This window comes from Crocodylus porosus, unplaced genomic scaffold, assembly GCF_001723895.1.
Source record: "Crocodylus porosus isolate Cpor-Errol unplaced genomic scaffold, CroPor_comp1, whole genome shotgun sequence".
NCBI classification, from domain to species: Eukaryota; Metazoa; Chordata; order Crocodylia; family Crocodylidae; genus Crocodylus; species Crocodylus porosus.
In genome coordinates this window covers 28,799,419-28,815,470 of record NW_017728907.1, presented here as the reverse complement: position 1 = coordinate 28,815,470, position 16,052 = coordinate 28,799,419, and the positions used below count along the sequence as shown (strand labels likewise).

Genomic DNA, 16,052 nt, shown 5'->3' with positions numbered 1-16,052 from the left:
GGCATTGGGGGAGTCCCTGTTACCCCGAGCACTACCAGGAGTGACTAGAAATAACGGTCACAAGCTGGCAGAGGGTAGATTCAGACTAGATAGCAGGAGGCACTACTTCATGGTCAGGGCGGCTAGGGTCTGGAACCAACTTCCAAGTGAAGTGGTGCTGGCTCCTACCCTGGGGGTGTTTAAGACAAGACTTGACAATCACCTTGCCAGGGTGGCTTGACCCCCGTACTCTTTCCTGCCATGGCAGGGGGTCAGACTTGATGATCTGCTCAGGTTCCTTCCGACCCTACTAACTATGAAACTATAAGCACAGGATGGACCCCGGGTGGCAAGCGGGGCTCAGGAAGAAAGCCAGGACTCCCGAGTTCTCTCCCATCTCCAAAATAGAGTAGGGTCTAGTGGGTTAGAGCAAGGAGACTGGGAACCAGGATGCCTGGGTTCTTTCCCAGCTCTGGGTGGGATCTCATGACAGGTGTTCCTGCCCAATCCTCTTGTGTTCAGACAGCCAGATGATGCAGTTCTCCCCTTTTTGGGGGCACTGGCACTCCAGCCTGGACACATGGTCCTGCAAAAGGTGGCATGTCCTCATAGCCTTGGCAGCATCCAGGTCCAGCCCATGGCTCTCCTGCAGAAGATCCTGTGTCTTCCACCGCCTCATGCGCAACTGGATGTTACTGCCCAGCAGAGCTCTGAGTGATGCTGAGACTTCACTGATGCCTGCGAGAGACTGCCTGGAATTCATAGCCCTGTGTGGCCACCCAGCACCATAGGCAATGCTTGGGTCTGGGGTAGAGGCTTTTCCTCTCTAGAAGGCACTGGATGTGACCCAGTTTTGGCTGGCTCAGGCTGTGGGGCATAGGTCAGGGCTGTTCTGTTCTAGGGGGATCAGCCCCCATCCTGCTGTAGGGGTGGGTCAACAATCCCAGTGACCCTGAACATGGGCTGCCTCTAGCTCCATGATCTCCAACCATCTGTCACCAACCCCTTGATACTGAAGTATGGATTCACCTTGTGGCTTCTTCCTCTTAGACTTTACCATGAGCTGGAGGATGGGGCTTCCTGGGGAGGATGAGAGGTTAGTGTCAATGCAAATGTCTCTGGGTAGATTCTCCATGTCTGGCAGGAATATGGGAGGGCTTGGGGGACTGGAAGATGGCTGCCAAACAACAGCTGAGATCAAGGACAGGATCAGCTGGTCACAAAGAACAAGAGAAGCGCACGTGCACGCGTGTGACAGGGTCCTTCCTCTGCCCCTTACCTCCATCCTCTGATGCACTTACACTCCCAACCTGCTGCACCACAAGTTTCATACCACCAGGGAGCAGAAGTGTATGCTGTTTTCTGTTCCAGGCCCACAGGGGACTCCAAACATCTGTGTTATAGTATTTTGGATGCCCTGACAGTGAATGTCCAAATCTGAATATAGTTGTGGACCATGATTCACTGGTACCCAGGGAAGATGGATATCAGGACACCTGGGTCCTACCCCAGCCCTGGGAGAGGAGTGGGGTGAAGAGGTTTTCCCCCTCCCACCTCTTCTGTCTGCCCATAGACATTACACCTGGCTCTGGACATCATCCCCTCCCCTGTCCCTGTCCCCCATGCTCCATACCTGCCTGGTTCTGGATTTGGACCAGGCAGTTGTTGCTTCTCCCGGAGCCATGGAGTCTGAGCCCTGGCATGTTCTTCAGACAGGAGATCACGTCCCTGTAGCCTGCGCCTTGACTCCAGGACTCCAGGTCAGTCCCATGCTTCTTCACCAGCATCTCCTTCAGCTTCTTGAGCCGCAGACCACTGGGAAAGGGTGTCAGAATATCTTGGATCAGCCCCTCCAACATATCCAGGTCTGGAGATAGGAGACAGAATGGTTTCATACACTGAATGCTCAGGGATGCACTTCCACCTTCACACAACCAAAGGGACAGGATGGGGATATGGCAGGGGGCCCCCATCCTGCAGCTGTTCCCTGCCTCCAGGTGCCCTACACTGGGGCTGCTGTCTGCCTCCAAGGCCCTGTAGGAGGCAGAACTTCATCTCTGAGACTTTTGGCCTCAAAAGCAGCAGCAGGAAGATCAGCCTTCCCCAGTGGCCAAGGTGCCAGCTCCATGACTCTCACCCACTCTGCTGGTTTCAGTTTTTCCCCACCAACTGCATGGTTCCATAATGAGCAGTTTTATGAGCACTCTTTGACCAGACTGTGCTGAATGCAGAATGTAGGGGGCAGCAGGCAGCACCAGAGCAGAGGCATATGAACCACAGAACAGCTCCAGTCTCCATGATGTCTCTGGAATGCATCCATCCCTTCACCAGAACTGGGAGTCTGTTCCTGGCCTTTGGATTCACTTTCCCAAGCAGTGGCACCTGCAGACTGGAAGGTATCTGCAAAGTACTGAGTTCATCCCCTGAAGTCAGCCAGGCCAGAAAATCCTCACTGCATAGTCTAGCCATGCTGCAGCCTAAAACCAGGTTGGAGACTTGGATTCTAGTCATCTGATGTGAGGTTCATGTCATATATGAGACTAAACTTATGGAAACATCAAGGCATACAAGGTGGAATTTTGGGTGAGGGTGAGGTATAGTGGATTAGAAAGGAGAAGCGTGGGAGCCAGGAAACCTGGATTTTATTTGAATTCCAGGAGAGGAGTGGGGTCTGGTGCATCAGATCAGAGGGGCTGATGCCAGGGCTCCCATGACACCTTACCTGTTTTCAGTCTGACCAGGCACTTTTCCCCTCTCTCAGGGAAGATGAGCTGGACCTCAGGCACTTGCTGCAGCAGCTCCACAGTGTTCCCATACCCGCCATATTTCACAAAATCCTCCAGGTCCATGGCCTGTCTTTGGCATAGCATCTTCTTCAGTGTCTCCATTCGCAGGCCACTGCTGTAGCCATGGAGACATTCCAGGATGGCCGCTGAGAACTGGTCCAAGCCTGGAGGGAAAAGAGACATTAGCATCCGTAGGGGTTGCCTGAGGATAGCAAAGAAATGGGGATCAGGGAGTGATGCATGGTAGGAAGGAAAGGCTTTTAGACCAGTGTGAGGCATTAAAGCCCCAGTGGGACATTATGATGGAGAGTGCCACTTCCCTAGTGGCAGGAACAAAGCACGCTGGGGTACAGGTTCTGCGTGTCCAGACAAGCCTGTGTCTCCCAACAAAGGGTTGCTGTTGGGAAATGGCAAAGGGGTAGAAGAAAATTAGAGCTTAGAGAGGGGGCAGAGAAGGTAGACAGAAGCCAAAGGCAGTGAATGGCCATCTTTAACTAGCCAGGGTCCTTGGTAGCTGAATGAATGTTTGTCTAAGTAGCATAATCCCCATTAACATGGCCCAAGTTGTGAGTTCAAGTCCCCAGTGTGCCACCTTGATATCTCTGCAGCCACTCTGCTGCTGCTGTGCCTCATACATCCAGCCCTCTCCTGCCCCTTGTGAAGATGCTCCCCATTTTCTTGCATCATCTCATCAATGCATCCCCTTTTTCTCCTCTGTCCTTCCCATTCCAGAAGGAACACACACAAGTTCAGTAGCTGTAGCCTGGGCAATAGAGGGTGGGCAGTCCTGTTCCACTAAAAAACAAGTTCCCCATGATTTTATCTGGCCTTCACTTGTCCTGCTGAAGGGGCATCATTTATAGTGCTTTGACCTGGGCATGCCTTGTTAGAAGCCAGGTTGAGACCTGACAAACTTGTATCGCAGTGGCGGAGGGAAGAGAAGGTAGCAATGCACTAGGAGAGTGGGGTGCTCTGCTCTCTCTGACCCCATCCAGCTCTCACCCACACACTGAGGGGGGCTCAATAACAGCACCAGGGCCTGCCTCTGCCTTGCTCGGCCTCAGGCTAAGGTATCCAACTTATCAGTGTAGGCCAAAGAACCCGACTCTAGTGAACCTACCTGGCTTTGGTTTTGCCAGCTGGGTGGTCTCCACAGGATCCAGGCAGGCAGGCTGGGTAACACAGGGGGCATGCTTGGCCCAAGGAGGTACGGGCACATCCATGGTGACTCCTACAAAAGAAATGAGGAGGTCTTTATGCTGGTCTTGGGGCTGGATGAGCTGTGCTGTATCCTGGGTGGGGGGTGGGGCAGGGGGACACATGGACAGACTCTCATGGCAGGGCAGGGCTGTGTTATACCTGGCTCAGATGCCTCTGAGTACCAGGAGGGAGGAGGTGGTGGATATTTTCCCCAATGTAGTGGGGTATAGGGCAGGGGGGGATGCAGCAGTTCTCTCCCACCCCAGGTCACCTCCAATCCATCCATCCCAACACACTGTAGTCCCCAGCTGCAATGCTGTACCCCACTCTGCTTAGCCTCAGAGGCCATGGTCAACCCCTCACCCCCAGCTTTGTCTGGCTCCTCTCTGCCTGCAGTGCTTCCTCCATCCCCAATGCCCAGCCTGTCCCCAGCTCAGAGTTGTCCTTCCCTGAGCCGGATGCCAGAGATTCATCATTTGCCATCTGGGGACCCAGTGCAAAAAGGATTGCCTCTGTATTGATTCTAAGAGGCTGTGATGAGGCTCCAGCTCTTACCTGCATTCCTGGGCTGCATCAGGACTGAAACCAGTTCTGGTCTGAGTACAGGATCTGGCCCCAGGAGCAGCCGTCCCCACCCCTCCCAGCTGCAACCTACTCTCCCCTCCTCTGGTTTCATTTCACTGTGATTCTATTAGATCCCACATGACTGTGCATAATTCTATTGGCTGTTGTGTCTGCAGGGTGGGGGAAGAGAATGCCTTCCTCCTGGCTCTTCTCCCTCCCCCTTCCTGTCTCAGCCCAGTCTTTGCTTTGCCCACTGCCAGGTTACAGCAGGGGAGGGATACGGTCAGAATGCTCAAATTCTCTTCTGCTCAGGCGCATTCTGTTTCTCACCAGAGTCCATGTCACCCCAATTGCTGTGACTGTCTGTCCCCTGGCTGCAGCAACAGCAGGGCTCCTGGTGCCCAGGCCATGGCTTCTTTCTCTTGTGCCCTGCATGGCTAGGGTCCAGGCTGGAATATTTCTGCACCACTGCAGGGTCATAGATGAAATCTGGAAGAGGGATGGAGCCAGGGTCACTGGAAAGGGACAGTGGCACCTCTGGGGGCACAGCAATGGATTATGTCTTGGCTCTGGAAGAGTGTGGGGTTTGATGGGCAAAAGCAGTGGAGGGGACTGGAAGTCAGGCAACTCAGTTCTATCCCAACTCTACTTTCTGTCCAGAGCTAAATGCCTGGCAGGTTGAGTAGCCATGCCTTCCTTGCATGTCCAACTGAAGACCCAGCAGGGCTTTGACTGCTGCACTGAGTAGGACAGACAGACAGATGGAAACAAGCCCCCTCCTACCTCTCTGCAGTTGCACTATGCAGTGGCTGCCCCTCTCAGGGGCCTGGAGCTGGAGGCCAGGCACGTGGGTGAGGAAGTCCTTGGCACTGGCATAGCCCAGGTCCCGGCCCAGCTGCTCCAGGTCGACACCAAGCTCCATTCCCACAGCCTCCTGCAGCTCACACAGCTCTGCACCTGCTGGAGCCCCCACCAGGCCTCCTGCCAGCAGTGCTAGCACCTCATCCAGGCCTGGGACCCAGCAAGAGAGAGACAGGGTCTGCATGGGGTCCAGGGAGCCTCAAACCCATCTGCCCTCTTCCTCCTCCCTGCACCAGGCCTTTCATTTAGGATTTCATGGGACCCCACAGCTCGGCAGCTGCACCCAGCCTGGCAGGACTCTTCTCCCACCCCCAGGTGGGGCCCCAGACCAGGAATGGTGGAGAGGTGTACTGAGTGTATGGGTCCCCATCCCCTCCAGCAGGAATATATATTCATTAGGTCCTAGAAGGGACAGGCAGACACTTGGCTGATCACTTCCAGCAAGCACATCTGTCTCCTACAGTGTGCAGGTCCCACCCTGCCATCAGGGGCCACCCCCACAGTGAGGGGTTCCCTCATACCTCGCTCCATGTGGAGGATGCAGTGGTCCCCCTTCTCAGGCCCCCAGACCCAAACACCTGGCAGATTGCTTAGCAGCTCCAGGGTGCCCCGGTAGCCCAGGTCCCAGCTCAGGTCCTCAAGGTCGACACCAAGGCCTCTCCTCACGGCCTCCTTCAGCACCCCCAGTTCCAGGCCACCTGGGTGCTCCATGAGCCCATCCCGCAGCAGGCTCAGCACCCTGTCCAATGCTGAGTGCAAGGAGAAGGGGTATGTCAGAGTGAGACATGGTCCCACCCAGCCACCTACATCCCAGGGACCCCAGTGACAGCAGAGCTGGCCTGTACTAACTGGATCACTTGGAGAAACCACTGGCAGCAGCAAGGGGACTCAGTTAGGCGAGTCCATGCTGGGGTAATCATCAGGACGAAGGTGTCACATCCCCAAGCAACATGGTGAAAATCCTCACCAGGATGCCTTGGTCCTCCCCCAGCTCTGGGAGGAATGTGGGGTCTGATCAGTTATTGCTGGAAGCCAGGATGCCTGGGTTTACCTCAACTCTGGGGAAAGGGAATGGGGTCTCATGGTGATAGCAGCCCTAATGCAAGTGATTTTGGTGAACCCCCCCTTAAAGGTTACTGATTGAGACCTGCTGATTTTGTCACCTCAGGCTCACAATAGCTTACCTCATAAATCTTTTTAAAATTTCTTTTGCATCTTTATGAGGTGCAGTGAAGCCCTCAGCCCCTTTCTTCCTTTCTGGGAACATACCTCCTTGGTCTAGGTGCTTCAGGAAGAGGGTCTCCAGGCGCTGTGCTGATACAGGGGGTTCAAAGGGCTGAGGGTCTGAAGGTGCCAGGATCTCACACAGGGGCTCAGTGTTGAGGGGTGGTGGAATCATGTGTGTGGGGGGCAAGGTAGGTCCTGGGAGAAGAAGAGGAGGAAAGGATGAAGCTCACTAGATTGGGGTGGGGGCTAGAGGCAGGATCAGCTCTTCTACAGTCCTCCTGCATGGCCTTGGGCATCACTCTTAGACTCCAATGCTCCACTGGCACAGCAGTAGGACACTCAACACACTATGGCAGCAGAGCCAGCCTAGAGAAAAGCCCTGGGTATACTAGGCCCAGGGGGACATAGAAGAGCTGTGGAAACCCAGGAGACAGCCCAGGTCTTCAGGATGCACACTACCTGCATAGAGGTGGAGGATGTAGGGTCCCCCCCAGAGTGGGGTATGCAGGGCGAGGTCAGGCATGGAGCGCAGGAAGTCCACAGTCCCCCTGTAGCCATGCTCTTGGCTGTAGCCCTCCAAATCCAGCCCGTATGTCTGCGCCATGAAGCCCTCCAGCTCCGGCACTGTCCAGCAGCCCCCAGGCGTCCCGTAATATCCCAGGATCAGATGCACCAGCCTCTGGACTGCTGAAGGGTCTAGAGGAAGATGGAGGAGTCAGAACCACACTCTGGCTTGGAGAACCTGGCTCCCATCTCACCCAATTCCTCTTCCCTTTACCGGGCCTCAGTTTCCCCAGGTTCCACAAGGGGTGCTATAAGGGCCAGGCCAGCACACTGGGAGAAGTGCCTTTGCCTGCAGAGCCCAGGGAGAACTCCTGTCCTTCCCTCCTCCCACTTACCTGGCACTGCCCGGTAGGCCACAACCTCCGTGCCATTTTTGGGTACCCACAGCTTGATTCCCGGCACATGGAATAGAAGGTAGACAAACTCCAAGGAGTCCCAGTGTCTGGGCAGGTCCTGCAGGATCCCCTCTGCCTGTAGGATGTGGTGCAACCTGCGCAAGGTCATGCCACAGGGGAAGCCCTGCAGGACCTGGCCAAGGAGCATGCCGGCCTGGTGGAAGGCTGCAGGGGGAAGGCAGAGCTGAGTGAAGGGTGCTGGCACAGTGGGGGGCAGTGTGGGAAGCATTATGCTGTGTGCAGTATAGTCTGGTGAGTTAGGTGGGCTAGACATGCTGGGAGGCAGGGATCCAGGACTCCTGGATTCTCTCCCTCCTCTGTGGGGGCAATGGGGTTTGAGGGTTACAACAAGTGGACTTAGTAGTGAAAGCAGGACTTAGTAGTGAAAGCAGAGGTGGGTGTCGCTACCTGTGCCCTTGTTCTTCTCCTCCTTGTTGTCCGAGTTGCTGGGGGTCCCATCACTCTCCATGGGGGAGGTGGCTCTGGTCCCCAGCAGGGGTTCTCCAGCCTGTCCCAGGTGGGTGTCGATGACAAGATTCCCCCGAGCGAGGGGCCCCTTGGAGCCTAGCTCCATCACCTCCACAGCATCCCCCAGGGCATTCAGTAGTACCTCAGTGGAGCTGAACTGCAGCTGGGTGCCATACAGGTGGTGGAAGGCCCCAGCCACATCACCCAGGGGCAAGTCAACAGGGTGCTGTCCCAGCACCTGCAGCAGTGCAGCCTTCAGTGCCACCTGGGCCACAGCCTCCTGGGTCATGGTGTTCTGCAGGAAGAAACAGAGAGATGGGTTTACACAAGCAGGCGTCAGATATGGGGGAAGGAGTGGAGACAGATCACCCAAGGGCAGGGGGCCAGTGGGACTCTAAAGATAGAGGAGCCCCTGACTAGCTCCCCCTGCCATAAAAGTCCCCAAGTGCTTCAGGAAGGAAATCAATGTTGCCAGCCCCATCTTCCGTCTGGAGATATGGGGTATTGGCCAAGAAAATCTTTATTGGTATATTCACAGGGTATCCCTAGTCCTCAAGTTTCTCTCTGCTGTCCCACTGCTTGTCCTAAGGAGTGGACAAAGGTTTGCACTGGGATAACTCCTTATCCTCACAAGCCTCAGCCCTCATCCTAGACCCCACACTGCTAGAGGTAATTTCCCTTTGGGTTGAGAATAAATTCTGGGTTCCCCCTTCCATAAAGGGGCCAGCTTGGAATATCACTCACGCCAACACCACGCTTTACTACAGACGCACAGCAAGTTATCAAATAACAAAAATATTTATTCTATAGGAGAGAAGAATTATACAGAAGATTTTGAATGTATAAATTTTAATGCAGAATACACAAAATCAGACAAACTTGCTCACTCTCTTTTCCCCACTAGAGTACCATCCTCCAGAAAGTCCTATCACCAAAGAGACAGCACAACCATCAGCACCAGTCACTGTTAAAATTGAAAGGTGACCTTGTGGAAGTGTGCATCATCTAACCACAGAAGAAAAGCACACAGCAGTGCTAGAAGTAGAATCCTTGGTTAAAGCTTGAGGACAGGTAGCCCCTGATGATTTTAATATATTTATAGCATGGGTCTTAACAGAGGTGGAATTAATCCAGCAGCACCAATTATCAGCAGAAGACTGACAAATAGTGCAAAAGGCTCTAGAACCTTCCCTATGGCCCCAAGCCCAGATAATATTAACCATGGGAGGAGCCACAGCTTTTGCCAAGCATTTGTTTAATGTTAGATCACTCGTGGTTGAGATGGCTGATATCAGAGTGATCCCAGAATTAGGACCCAGGGAGACAGCAGACAGACTGTTTATGTGGTGAACTTCTTGAACAACTCCCATACAACACTTGCAATGGGGGGATAAGGCACACTGAAAGGGATTTTTACATGCAATGACTGAGCAGTGCAGAGAGTACACGCTGCAGTTTACACCAGACCCTGTTGATACACGGGATATGATTTTACAAGTGGAAACAAAATAAACAAGGTCTTTCAGTACAAGCAGCCAGAATATTCAGTCAGGACCTAAGAGTGGGTGACCTGGATGCGGTTTTGTTCAGAGAAGCAGTGCTCAGGGTCCAGGGTGAAGGAACTGGATTCCTTTTAAATAGATCAAGGCAGAAAAGGAGCAGCTGGAAGAGAAATGCCAGAGATTACAGAAGAGGGTGCTGCAGGTGCAGTCCAGAAATGGATGACCAAGAAAATCCTTTGCAGAAGAGAAAATATAGTTGCACTTGCTCTGTTTCAGAGTCAGAACCAGTGATGGCGATTGATGACTTCAAGATCAAACAGTCAGGGTCCTTTGTGTCAAGTCCAACCTAAGGGCACCCCTAAAAGGATGCCTAAGCCCACACCTCATCTCCAGCTGACCTTACTAGTGCCTCTAAAAAGGACAGCTTTTAATTAAAGGCCTGGCTCTAAATGTTGATTAAATGACAACCCCAAATCATAAAGATATATACAGGCAGCATAACAAAATAGAACATAATCCATATAATGATAAGGATTATATGAATCAATAAAATGTATTACTGACTTTTGAATGAAACCAAACACAAGGTCAATCACATCAAACTTGGGAAAGATGCCTCTGTGGGAGATACTCTGTAGCCCAAAATCATTACCACTTCTCAGCTGGGTTCATGACACAAGGCATAGGGGAGAAGGGAGGGAACCTAACCAGCCCACATCTTGCCACCAGTCAGCAGCAGAGCCAAGGATAGTACCCACATCCCCTGAGCACCAGACCAGTGCACCCCCTCAGGCCACAGTGCTGACGCCGCGTGATCTGTCTAAGGGAACCTTCATCCACATTCCCAGACCTGGGTGTGTTCAGGGCTGAAGCACCTAAAATAGAAACTGCCCCCCCCAACCCCCATTCATGCCCTGCTGGTTCCTAATAAGCAGCTCTATGGGACCCATCAACACCCATCCACTGCTTTCAAAAGCAGAAAGGTCAGAAGGGTGAAGCACCAGATGTACAGCTTCTCCTTGTGTGTGCATCTGGCTGACTTGAGAGGGGGAACACCAAAATCTCACAAAAATAAGACACCCTGATCCATCACACATACGTGTATCACAGAGGGTGAGGAACTGGTTTTAAAAAGTATTCTGCAGGGCACAGGGATGCCTCTTAGCTTCAAGATATCACGGGAGACTAGCTCACAATTCAGCTATGCACAGAAAAGATGTTCAACCTTATAAACCAATGGCATCATAGCATTGTGAGTATAGCAGCTAACCCAACAGGAATAACTAAAAACATAACACATAATTATAAATAAAAATATGTTATAGATTTCATATAATTTATACCTGAATGTATCCATATAATGCAGCCGTGTATATATGTGTGTGTGTATATACATATATGCACATGCACACTGTCATATTTTTTTTATATAGATACTGTGTGTGTGTATGTGTGTATGTGTGTGTGTGTGTGTGTGTATGTGTGTCTGTGTGCGTGTGTGTATGTATATATGGGGTGCACCGATATATCAGTTGGCTATTGGATCGGCACCAATAAAAAGAGAAATGATGTTATCAGCCACCTGGTATTTTTTGGTCATTGTAGCTGATAATTACGGCCGCATGCCCGGAGCACCCTGGCGAGTGTAGTCCGGTTCCTGTGCCCAGCCACCAGCCTGAGACTGCAGCAGAATGCAGGTCCTGGCAAGCAGCAGGAGTGGGTGCTGGGGAGCAGTTGCAGGGCACTGGGATCAGCAACAAAGGGACCATTACCAGCTCTTGCTGTGCTGCTGCTGCCATGGCAATGCCACGTGTGCAACAGGGGCCCAAGTGCCAGGGCTGCTGCAGAGACACTGGGCTACACCCGGGTGTGGTACACCCGGGTGTGGTACGGTGCCATGTGAGAGACATTCCGCTTCGCTGGGCACTGGGCACCTTTGCAAAAGCAACTTTTGCTGGCAGCCACAGGAGCTCGGCTGCGTGGGGCCCACTGGCACTGAGGCAGCAGCGTGCTCTGGGGCTCCAAACGTGCCTGGTGCTTCTGTCTGCATGCATGTCCAACCTGCCCGCCTGGGACAGCAACTAAGGCTGCATGGGAAGTGGGGCTGTGGCTACAAGCCATGGCCAAGAGTGTGACATGTACTGTGAGAGTGTGACTTCCTCATTGAGGGCCAGAGCAAGCAGGAGGCAGGTGTGTGCTTATGTTACAAATCCAAAACAAATGAAAAAAATATTTATTGATGCCAGTAGTTTAAAATACCTTGCTCTATTACTCAATAGAGGTTAGCAGATCAGCATCAGCCAATACGGTTGGTTAATCATCAGCTATCAGTATCGGCCAAGAAAATCTTTATTGTAGCACCCCTAATATATATTTTGTGTGTGTGTGTGTATGTACACACACACACACACACACACACACACACACACACACACACACACACACACACACACACACCAGTAAAGCTCAATGATGTCCAAACAACCCAGCCCTGTTGATTCAGCTGGCAAGTGGGGCCAGTTTGCAGCTAGACCTGCTACACAGGGCTAATCTGCAGACTAACCCCAACTACCGGTTCTGTGCGTCAGATCTGGCCATGGGCTAGCCCTAAGCATTGACCTGATTCAGCCTGCACTCAGGCTTATTGTTGTGCAATGCATGGGGCAGAGCCATGGCAATTAATACTGCCACTGCACCCCCATAGCATATTTCTGGGGAGGTCAGATGACATAGCTCTGTGAGCCATATCCAGCCCACAGGCTGTAGGTGTAGCACTGCTGATATAGGAAGATAGTGTGTGCGCAAGTATACACACACATAAATAAATAACAGAAAGAAATAGACTGTGTGTATATATAAGCACTTACATATATATACACATGCACATGCACAAAGATATATAAACATGCATACGTTACATATATACACACATACACACTATACTTACAGTATTTTAATCTGTAATTATTTATGCATAATTTTAAAAATGTATAACAATCTCTCTTTCATATATAGTCGTTCGAAGTAAATAACTGAATACATCATCCTAATGGTAGGCTGTACTGTTGCTGATCTAAGAAATGGCTCTCCCGGGACCAACCTGGAGGACACACTGGTGAAAGAGGTAGGTTGCATGGCAAAGCACTGGATCAACCTACTGGGGGACTGAGGATGGTCTTTTTTCAGACTCTCCCAAACAGAAAGACATTTGTCACCTAAAAGGAACGAGAACAAAACTTTGGCAGTAGGCAGGCTGGGGCCTTGCAGAAGCTACATGCTGCAGTAGCCTTTCATATCAGTCTGACTTTGGGCTAGAATCCCCAGTACATACGAGTATAAATACTTTCCATGATGTATTTTATGTACAGGAATATAAATGATCAGCTACATATGGACCACTTCGTTATAATACTCCCTGCCTCTAACAATACCCACAGCAGACACAGCTTTATCATTAGGAACGATACAGCAAACTGATTATTGACGTCTTTAGTGCAAACACACTTCTTTAATGAACTTTCATCAGGCCACAGCAAGAAGGGGTTGTTAGAATAAGGTTGTGCTGTACATAAATAATTATAATGATAACAGAGACATATTACCTGGTTCTATTTGCAAATTTATAATATTTAAAATAATTCATAATTAAATGTGTTGTAACAAAGAATTATTTATAGCTTATTTTAATATTAACAGTTTTAGTTAAAAGTGTTATACAAACTACAGTGTAATTAATAAAGTTATAATTACCTGTACTTTTATAAGTATGTTTCTCATTTATTTATATTACCACTTACAGATGAAAGCAGCACACAATGATAAATATCATGAAATCACAGAAAACTAGGGCTGGAAAGGACCCCTGGAGGTCATCTAGGCCAGTGGTTTTCAACCTTTTTCATTTGCAGACCCCTAAACATTTTTGAATGGAAGTGTGGACCCCTTTGGAAATGGAACGTCTTCTCTAGAATCTGGGTTTTTGGTCGTAGTTGTGTTGGTCTAAGGACGTAGGCAGGCAGCGTTCTTTAAGCAGATGTGATATCTAGGATCTGAAACTTTGTTTTCAAAGCCATCTTTCACTGACCTCTTAGACACAGTCTGTGGACCCCCAGGGGTCTGCAGACTACAGGCTGAAAACCACTGATCTAGCCCAACCCTCACAATTTAGAATTGCCACGTAATATACAAAAATTGTAGAAAAAGTATTCATAAAAAAACTGCAGAAAGCTACTTACAGAAACAATTGTGGACAAAGGTGATCTGCCATTACTAAATGTTTCTAATAAAACCTGTAGCTCTAACAGATCTATGTGTATAGATGTGGCCCGTAGAGAAGGGCGACAGGCAACTCTGAAGAGAGGTAAAAAGAGTGCTGTGAGTGTATAGCAAACACCTGAGTTACTGTCACTACAAACCCATGAACTAGGCCGAGAGGCAGCACGGTCAGGGTGTGGGAGTCCCAAGGGAGCAGGGCAGGCAGGCACCTGGTGTGTTCAAGTCGGTGGTCCCACAGGAGATGCGGTCGCGGGGGCGGGGGGGGCTGCTTGGGCGGGGTTTGCGGGGTGCAGGCCGAGCGGGGCCGGGGCAGCGGGCCCCTCGTCACACCCGGGCGGCAGGGAGGAGAGGTGCCAAGCGGGGCCAGGCAGCGGGTGCTGCTGAGGCAGGGGAGGGCTCTTGCACAACCGGCCTCGAAGCGAAGGGGACCCTGTCCCGGCCCTTGGGTGCCAGGCGGCAGGGAGCGAGGGGCTCTTCCCCCGCCCCAGGCCGGCCCGGGCAGGCGCGGGGCGGAGGACACCGCCACCCCGGTCCCGCGTGACTCCGGAGGGCCCCGCGGAGAGCAGGAGGCGCTGCCTGCCCCGCGCCACGGGCCAGGGACCGAGGCGAGGCCGGGCGCCGACTCCTACCTGCAGCGCAGACAGCGAGAGACCCCAGCCAGGCCCTCGCCCCGCTCTGCTCGCTCCCTTTCTCTTTCGTTTCCGCCAGACCCCGTGTCACCCACGTGGGCGGGGTGGGGCGGGGCGGGCTCAGCCTCGCCTGGAAACAGGCGCCGCGGCGGCCCCGCTGGCGGGCGGGCCCGGACGTGGCTGTGACACGAGCGCCTGGGCCACATGGAGGGGCTGGCCGCGTGGGGGGCTCGTGAGGGGCCCTGGGACGAGCTGGCTCGTCCCCTGAAGGGAGAGCAGGGCGGGAGGCAGGAGGCTGCTTAGTGCCAGTCTCCTCACGGCCACGTCTCGCCGTCCCCGCGGCCCTGCGTGCTGAGCGGTTGAGCACGGGAGTTGGGGGCACAGCCTCCAAATCAGGATGTCCTTGACATCAGGCCTGGGCTAAATGGTGGCTGCCTCCTGCAGCCAGTTTCCATGAAGACCCCAGAAGTGGAGGGCCATGGCAGTGTGGGGCCAGGGTTTCCACGGACAAGGGCCGAGCAGTGTTGGCAGGGCACGCGTCTGGGAGGGAGGTGCTCTGGGGCTGGGGTCTTGCAGCTGTGAAAGTGCAGGGCAGAGCTGGGATGCACCGCCTGCGTGCCCTGGACAGCAGTATGCAGAGAGACAGCTGTTCCTGTTCAGGGGCTGGACTCGATGATCTCCTGAAGTCCCTCCCAGCCCTAATGTCTATAAAATGTCTACGAAGCTCTGGACCACATGGTCACCACAGCAAAATCCCAGCCCTGCCTTAAATGCTGGAGGTTGCAAGTGGGAGAGGAATGGGAAAAACCTGCTGGTCATACACAACTCACGATCGCCTTTGGCATCCACTCTCTGCCACTGTGTGACACGGAGTGCTGGTATTGAGAGTTTAGCCACTGAATCTGTACAAGAGGGTAGACTACATCCACAACGGTCACAGTCTTGTGCTTGGCTTGCTCAGGGTAGGTGACGGTATCATGGACCATGCTCTCCAGGAAGACCTTCAGCACCCTGCAGGTCTCCTCGCTGATGAGGCTGGAGATGTGCTCCATACCACCACAGCCAGCCAGGTGGTGGCCGGCTGGCTTGGTGATGCGCTGGATGTGGCAGAGAACTTTGTGGTAGCACTTGGCGCTGCCTTTCCACTGCCCCTTGCCCCCTTTGCCGCGTCCAGACATGGTTAGGCTTGCACAGGCTGCAGAGGGCCTGGGCAGGATGGACCAGTGGGCTGACCCAGGACACGGCAGTTGTTATGTCTTCACCCATGCCATGTACTGCTCAGCACATGAACGACACGTGCCCCTGGAGACTGGCGGGGCACGGTGGCCGCCTGCTGGCGGCAGTGGTGGTGGTGTGGTGGTGGCAAGTGGGGAGCACCCGCAGGGAGCCATGGAGGTGTCAGCAGCAGGCCAAGTGAGGAACTCCCACAGGCGGCCGCAGTGGTGGTGGTGGGGAGCTGGGGGGTGGTAAGTGCCAACCAGGGGTTGGCGACCACCTGCAGATGCCTCTGGCAGTGTCGGCAGTGGCCAGTGGCAATCAGGGACCACCCACAGACATCACCAGCAGTGTCAGTGGCAAGGGGTGCACTGCTAATTTCAGAGG

At 52.8% G+C, this 16,052-nt stretch overlaps 2 protein-coding genes across 2 annotated transcripts in view; both read right to left on the bottom strand.

The window, feature by feature from the left end:
- LOC109307233 overlaps window positions 1-14,625 on the bottom strand; it is a 22,368-nt gene extending 7,743 nt beyond the window's left edge. Inside the window, exons 1-13 of the mRNA XM_019531011.1 lie at window positions 14,451-14,625; window positions 13,782-13,896; window positions 7,985-8,339; window positions 7,517-7,741; window positions 7,077-7,313; window positions 6,660-6,812; window positions 5,912-6,139; window positions 5,313-5,540; window positions 4,860-5,018; window positions 3,886-3,996; window positions 2,702-2,929; window positions 1,613-1,846; window positions 1,009-1,170 (exon numbers count right to left, since the gene is read on the bottom strand). Coding sequence (XP_019386556.1) covers window positions 1,009-1,170; window positions 1,613-1,846; window positions 2,702-2,929; window positions 3,886-3,996; window positions 4,860-5,018; window positions 5,313-5,540; window positions 5,912-6,139; window positions 6,660-6,812; window positions 7,077-7,313; window positions 7,517-7,741; window positions 7,985-8,333 — 2,314 coding nt within the window. The 5' untranslated portion in view covers window positions 8,334-8,339; window positions 13,782-13,896; window positions 14,451-14,625. The remainder of the gene's footprint in view (window positions 1-1,008; window positions 1,171-1,612; window positions 1,847-2,701; window positions 2,930-3,885; window positions 3,997-4,859; window positions 5,019-5,312; window positions 5,541-5,911; window positions 6,140-6,659; window positions 6,813-7,076; window positions 7,314-7,516; window positions 7,742-7,984; window positions 8,340-13,781; window positions 13,897-14,450) is intronic.
- A 640-nt stretch (window positions 14,626-15,265) lies between these two features.
- On the bottom strand, window positions 15,266-15,628 carry LOC109306969 (histone H4-like). Its single transcript, XM_019530594.1, has one exon. It carries the CDS (start codon window positions 15,626-15,628, stop codon window positions 15,266-15,268), a length of 363 nt encoding a protein of 120 aa, XP_019386139.1.
- Window positions 15,629-16,052: the final 424 nt, after the last annotated feature.